Source organism: Glycine max, chromosome 11, assembly GCF_000004515.6.
Source record: "Glycine max cultivar Williams 82 chromosome 11, Glycine_max_v4.0, whole genome shotgun sequence".
Taxonomy (NCBI): Eukaryota; Viridiplantae; Streptophyta; class Magnoliopsida; order Fabales; family Fabaceae; genus Glycine; species Glycine max.
This window is the reverse complement of record NC_038247.2, coordinates 17,348,884-17,361,949: the sequence shown is the minus strand read 5'-3', so window position 1 is coordinate 17,361,949 and position 13,066 is coordinate 17,348,884. Positions and strand designations below refer to the sequence as shown.

The 13,066-nt window shown below is 28.7% G+C and overlaps 1 protein-coding gene across 1 annotated transcript; it reads right to left on the bottom strand.

Annotated features, from left to right (window-relative positions):
- Positions 1–6,573: 6,573 nt before the first annotated feature.
- On the bottom strand, positions 6,574–12,578 carry LOC100819644 (cytokinin riboside 5'-monophosphate phosphoribohydrolase LOG1). The gene is made up of 7 exons (XM_003538129.4): positions 11,949–12,578; positions 11,402–11,499; positions 11,258–11,288; positions 9,972–10,071; positions 7,419–7,489; positions 7,131–7,274; positions 6,574–6,854 (listed from the first exon to the last, which is right to left on the bottom strand). The coding sequence occupies exons 1-7, from the start codon at positions 12,072–12,074 to the stop codon at positions 6,762–6,764; spliced, it is 663 nt and encodes a 220-aa protein (XP_003538177.1). The 5' UTR covers positions 12,075–12,578; the 3' UTR covers positions 6,574–6,761.
- Positions 12,579–13,066: the final 488 nt, after the last annotated feature.

The window sequence follows — 13,066 nt, the reverse complement described above, 5'->3', positions numbered from 1 at the left end:
GCTTGCTCACTCACCTCTCACACTATCCTTTTCACTCTTACTCTCATGCACTCTCTGCGGCGGCGTAGCCACACCGTTCTAGTTCTTGCTATCGCGGTCACGTTCTCGCAATCACTTTTGCGTTGCCGTTCTTGTTCTCTCACTCTCGCGCTCTCACTCACTCACGAAAGGTTAGTCTTCTATAAATACTTGTTTCTGTGTTTGATTTTGATGGTGATAGTAAGCGAGAAGCTAGAGCTCATTCTTGGTTTTCATAGTGATGGTAATGCTTGTTTTGTGTGTATGTGCGTTCTTGCAATGACTCTCGCGCTCTCATTCACTCACGATAGGTTAATCTTCTATAAATGCTTGTTTCTGTGTTTGGTTTTGATAGTGATGGTAAGTGAGAAGCTAGGGCTCGTTCTTGGTAAGCGATAAAATATGAATATCATTCTGCCACAAAGTTTGTGCTAGTGTGAGAATTCTTGGTTTTGCATATTTATTGGTATCATATTGTTAAGTCAAATGTATCATGCATATTAATGTCATGTTTATATTATAAATAGACTTTAAAAACGATGGATGAACATCAACAAAACTGTAAGAAAATGGCTAATACAATGATGAAGATTAACAAAAAAACTGAGGAAATGTTCAACATTGTTCATGTTATTGATTAGGTTAGAAATTTCAAGACTATTCTAAAATAAACATGACTTTATATAACACATTTGCTTATATTACTTTGCTTGTTAAATATTACCTTATAGTGAAGTCAGTAGGTCATTTGCTATAAGATGGAAGGATGAACTAGAGTCTACTTCGCATTTGCTATACTCTAGTGGCACCATGCACTCTGTCACATATAACCAAGATTTGGTGAGTCCAGTTCTACTTGCTGGATGAACAAAACTCAGAGAGTTCTATGGACTCACTAGAAATCATCAAGTGACCTTGACCCACTATGCACAGAGTGTTTTCCTCCTCATCATCTTCAAAAGCACCTTCGAACCAAAAGCTTACCCTAATTGGCACTCATTGTACCACAAATTTCTAACTCAATCACTTTTAAAGTCATGCTGACTGAGTACGAAGTGACTTGCAACAGTTTGATGAGTAATTAAGCACTCCTCTATATGTCAGATTTTAAAATCATATGCATAACTAATATGAATTTCATGTTAATTTCGGGATGTGTCGAGTACCATGTACTCATTTATGAAAACTACAAAATTCACCCATCTAAACTTGAAAGGGATGGAGTGTAAGATAGTTTATAATCATTAACTGCAAAAATTGGGAATTGATGGAGAAATTTTGCACAATCACAAAATTTACTTACTCGAACTCAAATTATATTTGAGTTCCCATATGCAACTTCAACTCAGTTTGATTTTGACTTTCTTTGTAATTAAAGTATATTACTACTCTACTATTATCAATTTGTAAATTTTTATTTATAAGTCTTCATGATATATTTTGTGAGAAATATTGGAATATGTTGAACACATTTATGATATATTTTGTTTATAAATGTTTATAACTACTCTCAGTGCATGATATATTGATATATTTTGTTTATAACTTTTGGTGCATGACTATAATTTTATGTTTTTTTACAACTTTGAATGATAAGTTGTGATATGAATTAATTACATGTTGATATTTAAAAAAATAAATAGAATATTAAAAAAAACATTGATTTTAAGAAAAAACCGATGTTGTTAGTAAATAACAACATCGATGTTGGTGAGAAGAAAATAACATCGATTTTTATAAAAACTGATGTTATTTTTTTGTTAAAACAACATCAATTTTTAAACAACTGATGTTAGCGTTGATATTTTAACGTCGGTAGTTTTAACATCGGTTAATAATTGATGTTAAAAGTTCTTAATAATCAATATAAAAAGATTATTTTCTAGTAGTGATTTAAATGAAGAGTAACACACTCTACAAAAAAAATAAAGAACAATAGAGGCAAAGAAGGGACTGAGTGACAGTGGACACTTCATTCTTGAGTCAATTGTAACAAGAATTAGAATGTTAAGGGTAAAATCTTAATCTTTCTATAATATATATATATATATATATATATATATATATATATATATATATATATATATTAATTTTTTAATTAAAGTTTTGTTTTTTTATGTATGTGTTTCTTAACTTTTCAAGTTTTTAGTCATTCAAAATAGGGAACCTATTTATTTTCTAAATCTTTAATAAATATATATTGAAAGTACATTAATTTTAATCAATTAGAAAAAATTATTTATTATATATTAATCTCAAATTGAGAAACACAAAGAACATATATTTACCTAATATTTATTAATTATTACTATTATTATTAATTTCTACTTATTGGTAAGTCCTTTTGCTTTTTTTTATCCGTCACATAATATTCATTTTTTTCTTTATTTTTTTGTTATAAAAATTTATAAATTAGTAAATTAATACAAATATTCAAAATTTAAAGACTAAAAATACAAAAAAGAAACTTAAGAGAGCATATATGCAGGAAATAAATTCAAAGTTAATACAAAGCTAAATGAGGTAATAAATTGAAACAAATTAAAAAAAATAGAAAAAGTTCATGTGACGACTTATGCAAATGTTTTTTCTATGTTTGATAAAATTAACTAAAAAGCTAATTGATAACTAAAAGCTAAAAAATTAGTTTATTAAATTAGAAATATTTAATAAAAATAATTGTTGAAGTAGTTGAAAAATATAAAATGACAAAAAAATAATAATATCATAATTTATTTTAAAAAAGTAATAAAGAAAATGAATAAATATATCAAGAATAAAAATGAAACAAAATATAAAAAGATAAAAACTAACGTTTTAAAAAACATTAGTTCAAGTTACGTTTAAAAAATGTTAGAAATTACCGAGAAACTATTAAAAAATACTTAGTTACGGAATAATGAATTCTTCAGCTAATAAAAAAAATTAAAATTCAGTTAAAATGTTTTTCTGAACATAACTTTTATATCACATATATAAAAGTAGCTTACAAATATAAATATTAAATTAAAAAATTACATTATGCGTTGCACAAATACAAACACTAATTTTGTGCAAAACTATGGTAAAAAAAGGCCTAAAAGAAATTCATTTTTCAAAAATACACCTTAATCTACATGAAGATTTAAGAATACCACGATTCAGGCACATATGTAGAAAGTTGTATTAGATTAGGTGAAAATTAAATAATAATTATACAATTAAAATAAAGAAAAAATAAGTTATATACTAATAGTGTAAAATGATTTTATATTATCTCATCTAATTATAAATCATTATATATAAAAAATTATTATTTTTTATAATAATTATTTAAAATTATAATTTATGACAAAATAAAAGTTTTGTCATTGACAATGCCTAATCACTAGATATTTTCTTTATATCTCAACTGTTATAGTAAAAAAAAAATCTAAACTATTTTCTACTTTTATTCTCGCATTTCCCTTATCATTTAAATTTTGTAAAATTAAACTATAAAATCAAAGAAAAATAAAATTGTTCTACATTTTATATATGTATACATAACATTGCTTGAATTACAATATTGTTAAAAAAAATACAACGATTTTGCATTTCAAAGTATGCACGTGAGGAGGACTTATTAAATTCTTCCCGAAAGTCAACATGTATAATTTTATAATGTTTTCATTTCATTCAAAGTATGCTCGCGAGGATCTATTGAAACTCTCCAAGAAAAGTCAACATTGATGTATATAATTTCCTCACTAATATTCCTACGTTTGAGTTGGGTATGAAAAATGGCGTTTGGTAGGGTTTTGGATAGGCATGAGCTACTGTAGTGGAAACCAAATAGGCCATAGTTGTCCTTTCTGAAAATGTTAGGACGTAGGACATAACCGTATATAGTAGTAGAAATATATTCAAATGAGTATATACTATATATATACCAGTGTGTGGGTTAGGTCGATGTTTATATTAATTAGTTAATTTAGTCAACCTCAAGGGAATAATCTCTGGTCTTAAATGAACTACAATTTCATAACATTTTTACTATGAAAAAGTGTACTTGTACCAAAACAAAATATTCAAACCATTTAAACCAAAGAAGAAGAAAAACACTTCAAACCATTTAACCATATTGCTTCACAGACTCCTTACGAAATCTGTTTCTTTCTTTCTTCATCATGAAATTATTTAATATCTTGGTGGTTATTTCCCTAGCTGCATTTTATGTCGCTGTATTATTATAGATATAAGCCATCATTCTTAAATGTAAGAATTTTTAAAGAGTTATTGCCTTTTTTTATATTAAGTTATGTGATTTTTTTTTTTCATTTAAGGATTGAATCTTATTTTGTTTCTATCAAATATTTTTCTCACTGCAATTTCTCTCAAATATTATTGTTTAGTACTCCATTAATTTAAATTCCAATTGAAGTTTAATTCATTTAGTTAATAACTTAAATTTAGTTCATCATACTTTAAATTTAATTTTTAAATTTTAACACACCTTATGAGATTAATAAACATAGAGATTATAACTTGATTTAAATAATTTATTTTCATAATTTTCTCTCCAATTTAAAAAATAATATCTATTTAATTTATTGCTCTATAATAAAATAAAATCTTCATTATTTATAAATAGCAATTTTCCCCTGCATTGCACTAGTATTTTAATTATATATTCAACTTGCCATGTTGGTTGGTTATTATTAATATAAATGCAAGTGGATTGGGATCTACTTGTAAACTCTATATATCAACCTAGGTCATTCCAACTATATTTAAGTGAGTTGGATTAAGTTATCGAGTTGATTTGATTTCATTTTGGTTGACCTAATTATAATTGGGTTGTTGATTTAATGAGGTGTAAATCTCATTAAATCAATAATTTAATTATAAATATTCTAATTTTATTATTATATTGTGTGTAACCCTAATTCATACAATCAGAGACAATTTTTATTTAATTGTCCAAAACTTGAAGTATTGATATATTGTTGCCAAGACTTGATTGTGCATGATTATTATTTAGTTAGTTTTTGCATATTTGAATGCTTGATTTTGTTATCCAAGACTCGAAGTATCAATTTTTTGTTATTCTTAAATAATTTTTATCGAATTGTCTAAGACTCAAAGTATTAAATTGTCCTTCATCTAGTGCTTCATTTTTTCTTAAAAAAATATCTTTCTTTTTGAATTTATAGAATATATTATTACTTTAACAAGTTGATCCTACTACATAATTAACCAGATTAAGGTTGGATTGGTTCACATTATGTTCGAAAGTTGCTATTGACACTAATCACATAGGTGTCTTTTAACAATATCCCAAAAATACTCTTTTGACAAAAACACAACAGGATCATGATTGAGTTGCCTATATGGGGTGAAAAAAAGCAAAACACAATGAAAATATGATTTTATTATACAAGTGTATCATAGAATCACATTTATGTTGTGTAATTCTTTTCATTCCAATGTAGGCAACGAAAATCATGATTCTGTTGTGCAATTTTTTTTATCCTAACACAACGAAATCATAATTTTGTTGTATATTTTTCCATCCAAAATAATACAATAAAATCATAATTTCGTTGTGTATTTTTGGTCCCCAAACAACACAACAAAATCATGTTGTCATTGTGTATTTGTAAAAATACCAAATGGAAATATGATTTCACTGTGTTGTTTGGGACAGAAAAAAATATACAATAGAATCATCTAAAGGGAGTACAATGTAGTTATAAAATCTTGATAAAAAAATGGAAGTTATAAAAAAATAACAAATAACTTGATTGCATCGTGACTATCAATAGTTGCGAGTAATCATAACGGTCAACTATGTTTAATTAATTGGTTTAAAATTCTGTTAATCTCTTGATAAGAGAGAGATGAATATACATAATGTTTTTATCTTTTTCTTTCGTGATCCTCAACTAGAATGGTTTGTGCTATGCATTAACATAGGTAGAGACCAAAAACTTCTAATGTGACCATTGACTTATCTACTTCTAGATAGTTCCTTCTTTTACTGGTGATGTGTTTGGAAGAACGACACAATAGAGTAAAATCAATTAACTTTTCATGTTGAGAGTGAAGTAATTCATTGTTGTGGTGGGATTTCTATGTTTTTTTAACATGATTTAGGGCTAATCACTGCTTATCCAAACATATCATAGTCTTTTAATATGCATCAAACACATGTACAAAGAGTGGTATATAAAACTTGGATGGGCTAAAGATGTATAAGCCAACTTTGGAGTGAATGTTTTCCATCCAAGTACAACACCTTTCATATCAAACGTGTCCAAATTATTTCCCACTAATCCTAAAAGATAAAAATACGGGTGTAGCTAGGGTTTTTTTTTTTTTTTGAGTTGTGTGTAGCTAAGGGTCTCCATATGTGAAAAAGTAATAGTAACTGCTCAAATAGGTCCCGATAAGGAACGAAAAAAGTTTTTGGTTCAGCTTTAATGCAACAAAGTCCTTGGTGCACAATGGAAAGGTAAAAAGGGAAAAAGAAAGAGAACAAAAATCTTACAATTCCTATGTTTTGAAAAGAAAAAAAAACCAGAATTCACATTGAGCAGAAGAGTAGTTAGGCTTCACAGCTAGATTGAAGTCAGTTCTGTAGTTTACACTAACAGGTAATTGCAATAACTTAATAAAAGAATTCTGGCTTGAGGAAATTGTGGCCATAATCATAGTAGTAGTCTCTTAAACCATTAAACTAACAACTGTCTCTACACGATTTCTTCCATAATCATCTCTAATCACCTAGACATGTCACAATTTGAGGAGTAATCTATCTGCTCAGTTTCCCAGCTTAGCTTAGAGGCAACTCTTTCATGTTGTGGGAAATATTCCTATATAACAATGAAACAGAAACCATATAAGTTGTAATAAATGAATGAAAACATGCATATTGGAGAGTTATAATTACATGATTGTGATTGTGTCATATCATTATTTAACTGACATCAGAGATTCAAGACAAAATTTTTAATATATTAGAGTTTTAAAATAACTAAATTTTTTTATTAGGGATCCCAAACAAAATTTGATCATTTATCAAATAATTTAAACATATTTAAGCCTACTTAAATAGATAAAAAAAAGAGAGATGGCAAATTGGCAATTACCTCCATCTCTTTTACAAGCTCTTTTGTTGATGGGGCAGATACAATTATGTGGCGAGCTTTGGGGCTAATGAAGCCTTCTTCCACAGCTTTGTCAATGAAAGACAACAAGGAATTGTAGTATCCATCTACATTCAGCAACCCAACCTTCCAAAACCATAATACTTGATTTAGAAATTATTTTTCTTCATTAATTAAAATAAGGGGAAAACAATTTTCTTAAGTATAATTCTAGAACTTAATAGAAGTTTAGCTCTTTCTAAATCTTTGAAGATTAAGAAGGGTTCTCACCGGTTTATCATGGATGCCAAGCTGAGCCCAAGTTATCACCTCTAGAAGCTCCTCAAGTGTCCCATAGCCACCTTCACACACAAAGAGGACATACATAATCATTAATTGAAGTTCTATTTCTATGTAATATATATTTACCAAAGTTCCACATCCTTAATGGCTTAAAAAGATATTTGTTTAAGCTCACAAAATCTTTTTATATAAACATAAAATTAAGTTTCAAAATTACGAGATGATAATATTTTTTAACAACGGCTTCGTCTGGCCTGTGTGGGTAGACCTACATCAACTACGTACGTGCCGTTGAAGGAATTCCATATTTTCTTTAATTTTTTCTGTTTTAAAATTTTAAGAATTTTCCTTCTGAAATATATATTTTTATTTTATATAGTTTTCTTGGCCACTGTTGTCCTTTTCTTAATTGTATTTGCTTATGGATACAAAAATTGGAGCCAATAACCATAAACTGAATGGGGCCCTTTTACAGTTTATGAATCAAAAAAGGGAAAGAAGCGATCTGGGGCCCCTGATTTTCTTTTTCTTGGGCCTGTGAGTAATCGTAATCTTTAGAATAAATCTGGCATCTGTTTCCCTTCTAATTTAGATTTTTAATCTTTCAACTTAAGGCATGCATAATACATCATAATTTCAAGAAAAAAGTTTATTAATATAATGCATTTCACCAAAAAAAAAATATCTTTGACACATTTTTTTGATTTGGATGTGTATAATACTTTTTATTAGATAAAATTTATATAAATCTCACTCCCTTCTCAATAAGTCTTTTTTATTGTTTTTAACGAATCTTAAATTTTACTTAATAATAATAGAGTGTTGTGCTGATAGAATTCTTCCAATAGAAAAACCGTAAAATTTTTCACTTGACACCAATGATATGGAAAGATAATATTTTTTTTCCACTTTACTTTATATACAATAAAATAATTTCAAATTTTTTAATACTTTAAATTTTCTCTGAACAAAGATAAGGGTGATGTTCGTATTAGGTGGACAGGTGCTTTGAAAAAATAATCGTAAAATGCTCTATGAGTCTATACGGTTCTCCTCGCAACTTAGTGAAAACTTTAACCTGAGCTCAATTTCTATTTACTGCCTAAAAAGCTTGATAAAAAAATCTATATTCAATTCAGTTTTGCACAAAAATTTTACCAATTGTATCTTCAAAACAGTACGGTCCTTTTCCTAAACTTAAAAGGAGATATTTTTTAAACAATAAAAAAATTTAGGTATGTCCAATTAGAATCCTAATAGATCTTATATAAGTTAAATATAAATTCTCTTCGCTATATAAATGAGTAAGTAATATATAAACTTCATTACAAATAAGTTGTTGGTTTGAGTGATCTTAAATTTGATTCTCTTAGGTAAGATCTTGAATTTAAGTATTGTGGATGAAAAAAATATAATTAAAATGAGAAATCTCATTAAAAGTGACTAGTTAGATTCTTCGATAAAAATTAATAATTAATAAAATTGATAAATATCCCGCATCAATATTATGATGATAAAAAAAATATATAAACTTCACTTGCAAATATCATAACTCTGTATGAAAACATATAATTTAAACAAATAAAACAGGCTGTGGAGTGGTTTGCACTGATTTAATGAACACGGACAATCCATTGCATGTTTTTAAACTTAGATCCCATCTACAATTTTATTGGTGTAATTCACAAATAAAGTAGTGCATCTGCATCACATAGGTTGAAAAATCTCTCATGCATCATGTGAATTTTGTCTCAAACATGTCTTATACACCACCTATGGATGAGTTTTAATGTCCTCACATTCTATCACATAATGATTTGCAGTTGACATGTCATGTGTAAATTTATTGACAAGTAACATCATGCAATACTTTTTTTTAAAAAAAAAAAACTTTCATTCATAATAATAACAGAATTTGCATTGTGTATCACTTACTTTTTCCTTTTTGAAATTATAATTAATTATAAATAAATGCAATATAGTTTTATATTTTATATCATTTAAGACCAATTTGTTTAAACTTAAAAAAATAAAAAAAATATTGTTTTAATAAAAACATTTTTTAAGGAGCAAACGTAATTTATTTCTTTAAAAAAGAATAAAATTGTTTATATTAAGTAAAAATAATTTAGACAAACAAATCATAAAATCATAAAATTATTTATTTGATTTTAAGAAATATTTATTTTAAAAAATTACTTTAATCAAACTGGTCCTTAAGTTTAAAGAAACAATCAATTTTTTTAATAAACTAACACAAATAATTATTTTCAAAATTAAATTGTACCAGACAAAAAGATAAGTAGCACCACATTGTCCTTGGAGGAACAAAATGAAATTAAAATCAAACAACTTACTAATGCATGGTGGGTGTTTTTTGTATTTTACTAAGATAAGAATTCAATAATCATTTAAATGAGGTAGTTTTTTGTTTTATATGCCAGTTTTATGTAAAATTAGATAGTGCATAATCTTGAATTGATGTCTAATGATAATGTGACTTTTAGGAAGGGAATATTGGTGGAACCATGTTGTACGAACCAGGTAAGGCAATAAAGGCATCAGAGTGCCTAGCCATCTCTGCTTTTCTTTGATGCATGTCTGCTACTGCCATCACTTCCCCCACTGTCTCTCCAGTAATCTGCAAAAAGCCACAAACACCCAAATGGATCCAAATTATCACTGAAACCATAAAGAGGTTGGTTTTTTGTGTGTGCGTGAGTGAGAATGAGTCTTAAATTTAATGCATGGATAGGAATGGAAGAGGGGTAATGATGAGTACTTCAGAAAGTGGGCTCAAGTGGGAAATAGTATAGCTTGACATTTTCCCTAGGGAGAAATGATAAACCAAACAATAAACGGATTTAAATTCTCTGCATTCACTCATTCATACAGTGACAATCTTAGTTTTTTTTTTTTCTTCTCAATTTCTATATAACTAATAAAATAAAAAAAGAAAAAACTTTAGCTATTAGATTTTGACTGCATAATTGAATGCGTGAAGCCTGACGGCAGACAATCCAGGTCTACAGTAGACCAACCGAAGAAAGATAAAAAAAAAAGTTACTGATGAATAATGGTAAGAAAAATGTAGATGAAACCAAGGAGGGCTTAATTGCCATAGAATCTAAGGAGGTTACATGGAACTTGGAGAGAGAGGGACAAAATTGCTCAGAAGGAATGACCCCAGGTTGCCAGGTGTATTGATGGATAAGTTTATAAAAAAGAAAAAAGAGACTCTAATGTGAAACCAAAAACCAAAAACAACGTGAAAAGCAAGCATAAGTCCCACTTGAAACCCCATAAGAATCACCCAAAAAAGACAAAGTGCAAAATCCATACACTGTGATAACAAAAGTAAGGTGGGAAATTCACTAAAGAGAGATGTTGTTACTTGTACATTGATTTTGTGTAACATGTTGTATAAAAAGGAGAAAAATTGAAAACTTTGTACTAAAATGAGTAGTGTAATAGATTTTTTTTAAAAAAAAGTTTAATTTCAATACACTGATAAGGTATAAGATTTTTATATTATTAGTCAATCAGAAACATACTAATTATTTAAAAATAATGTTATAAAAGCTCTTATAAGAAATTATTATATAAACATAAACAACATTAGCTCTTTTGTCTAAGGAGGATAGGGAGCATTGGAACAAGAAAAACATATTGTGGTTGAAAGGTAAAGCAGTAGTATGTAGATAATTCTCTCTGTCTCTCGTTCTCTGTGTCCCTCCCTCTCTCTGGGTATAGGTGTTTGGTCATTTTCTTTTATTTATTTGCAATCATTATTGATGAAGTGCCTCAAAAAAACATCTTAACATTACCTCTCTTGGCATCAGTGTCTTGGGAATAACTCTGCAGACAAAATCACGACAAGAAAATAATTGAAAAAATTAACATCATATCTTATAATTCAACAACACAAATAGTAAATCACAAGGAAGTAGTAATACTAAGATTATGCTCACCCAATTACATGGCGACCTCCTTCATAAACAGCCTGGGAAACCAACCCCATCAAACCGATGCTGCCTCCTCCATAAACCAGATCAATATTTCTTGACACCTTTTCAAGATTCCAAAAAGTACCCAAAGAAGTGAATTTAAGTCCATAGTTGAACAATGGTACTCTTTTATACTCTCCTGCCACAACTCTATGAAACTATGAAAGATAGATGCTTTCTATAGACCATACTACAAAATATGCATGAAAAAACATTGATAGAAACTGAACTGAAAAATAGATTTTTTTTTTCCCTCACTTTCCTTGAGCTTGAGGAGCTTACGTAGTTGAAATGTGGATGAAGGAAACGATGTGGGACATCATGAAACAGATGAAGAAACACCAAACAAATGTTTAATTGACCATTTAAACCAAAACAAAAACACCAAAAACAAAAGGATGAAACAAAACACACTAAAAACAACACATGACAAAGTTCAATTTCCTTGAACTTCAAATTAGCAGAAACATGTCGTAACAGAACAAACATAAGAGAGAGAGAGAGAGATTACCAACTCTTTCCCAAGCTCAATAGCAGCATCCTTATAGCTACTCTTGTTTCCGGGGCTGCTTCCACAGAACACACAAATCCTCTTGAACCTGGATTGTTGTTTCATCTCAGTTTCTTCACCTTCCATTTTTTCCTTCTTCTCACACTCTAGCTTGAGTTTGATAGAATTTTGGATGAAAAGAATGAACGGTTGGTTAATAGATGAAAGTGTTGTGGGTGCGTGGCTTTATATAAGGGTAGAGAGGAAGAAGCACACGCGAGGGTGCATTTCTATTGCGGAACCATTATCACATCATGAACGATGATGATGACTCCTCCCAAGTTGTACGTAGGGGAAAACTTGATCCACAAACGTGTATGTTTGTTTTCTATTTTACTATGGTCCCCTGTACCAGCAAAAAAAAAGAAGGAAAAAAAAAAGAAAAAAAGAAACACAATCCGTGGTCCTATGTCAAGATCATTGTGCGTTTCTTGTTTCACCAGATTGAGTATTGGAATGGGAACAACACAATACTGGAAGGTGAGGCTGAACTCTCTGTTTTTTATGATGTTCTAAAAATACAGTTTGAAAGGGTTGGTTTTGATGCTTGTTGAGTATTGTTATGTTGTTATGTTATGTTACTCGTATTTTTTTATTAAGAGTTAGCAAGATTAAAAAGATTATATATATATATATATATCAAAACTATAAGTGAAAAAAAATGAAATACGCGGAAGTAGTAGTATCTTGGTTGTTTCTATTCTTAATATCCACGTGGGAAGTCAGAGCTAATGGCAAAGTTTAGTACAATGGTACATATGGGACCTTTTTATAGCAATGGAAAATGTTTGGTACTTGGTAGAGATAATTTGGGGTGAAGACATCTAGAAAGGCATGAAAAAAAAAGATGAGACAGAAGTGATAAAAATGTGAACAGTGACCAAATGTATGATAAATATATAGTTATATACATCAATACCATAAGAGTGTTTTATAAACCAGAATTATATATAACGATTCCATTTTTGTTTAGGTGAAACCATTTCTTTTATTGTATGATGACCAAGACCATGGCTACTAAAATATTAATGCATGTTTCTTTACGTAATTTTAAATTGCTAACATTTATATATTTCTCA

Bases quoted from the DNA above. Each gene is read 5' to 3' on its own strand.
- LOC100819644 (XM_003538129.4), bottom strand. From the start codon at position 12,074: ATGGAAGGTGAAGAAACTGAGATGAAACAACAATCCAGGTTCAAGAGG. The intron at 11,500-11,948 runs GTAATCTCTCTC...AATCTTGAAAAG, and splicing joins TTGAGCTTGGGAAAGAGTTG to GTGTCAAGAAATATTGATCT. The intron at 7,490-9,971 runs GTTCGTACAACA...TTGTGTGTGAAG, and splicing joins TGCCTTTATTGCCTTACCTG to GTGGCTATGGGACACTTGAG.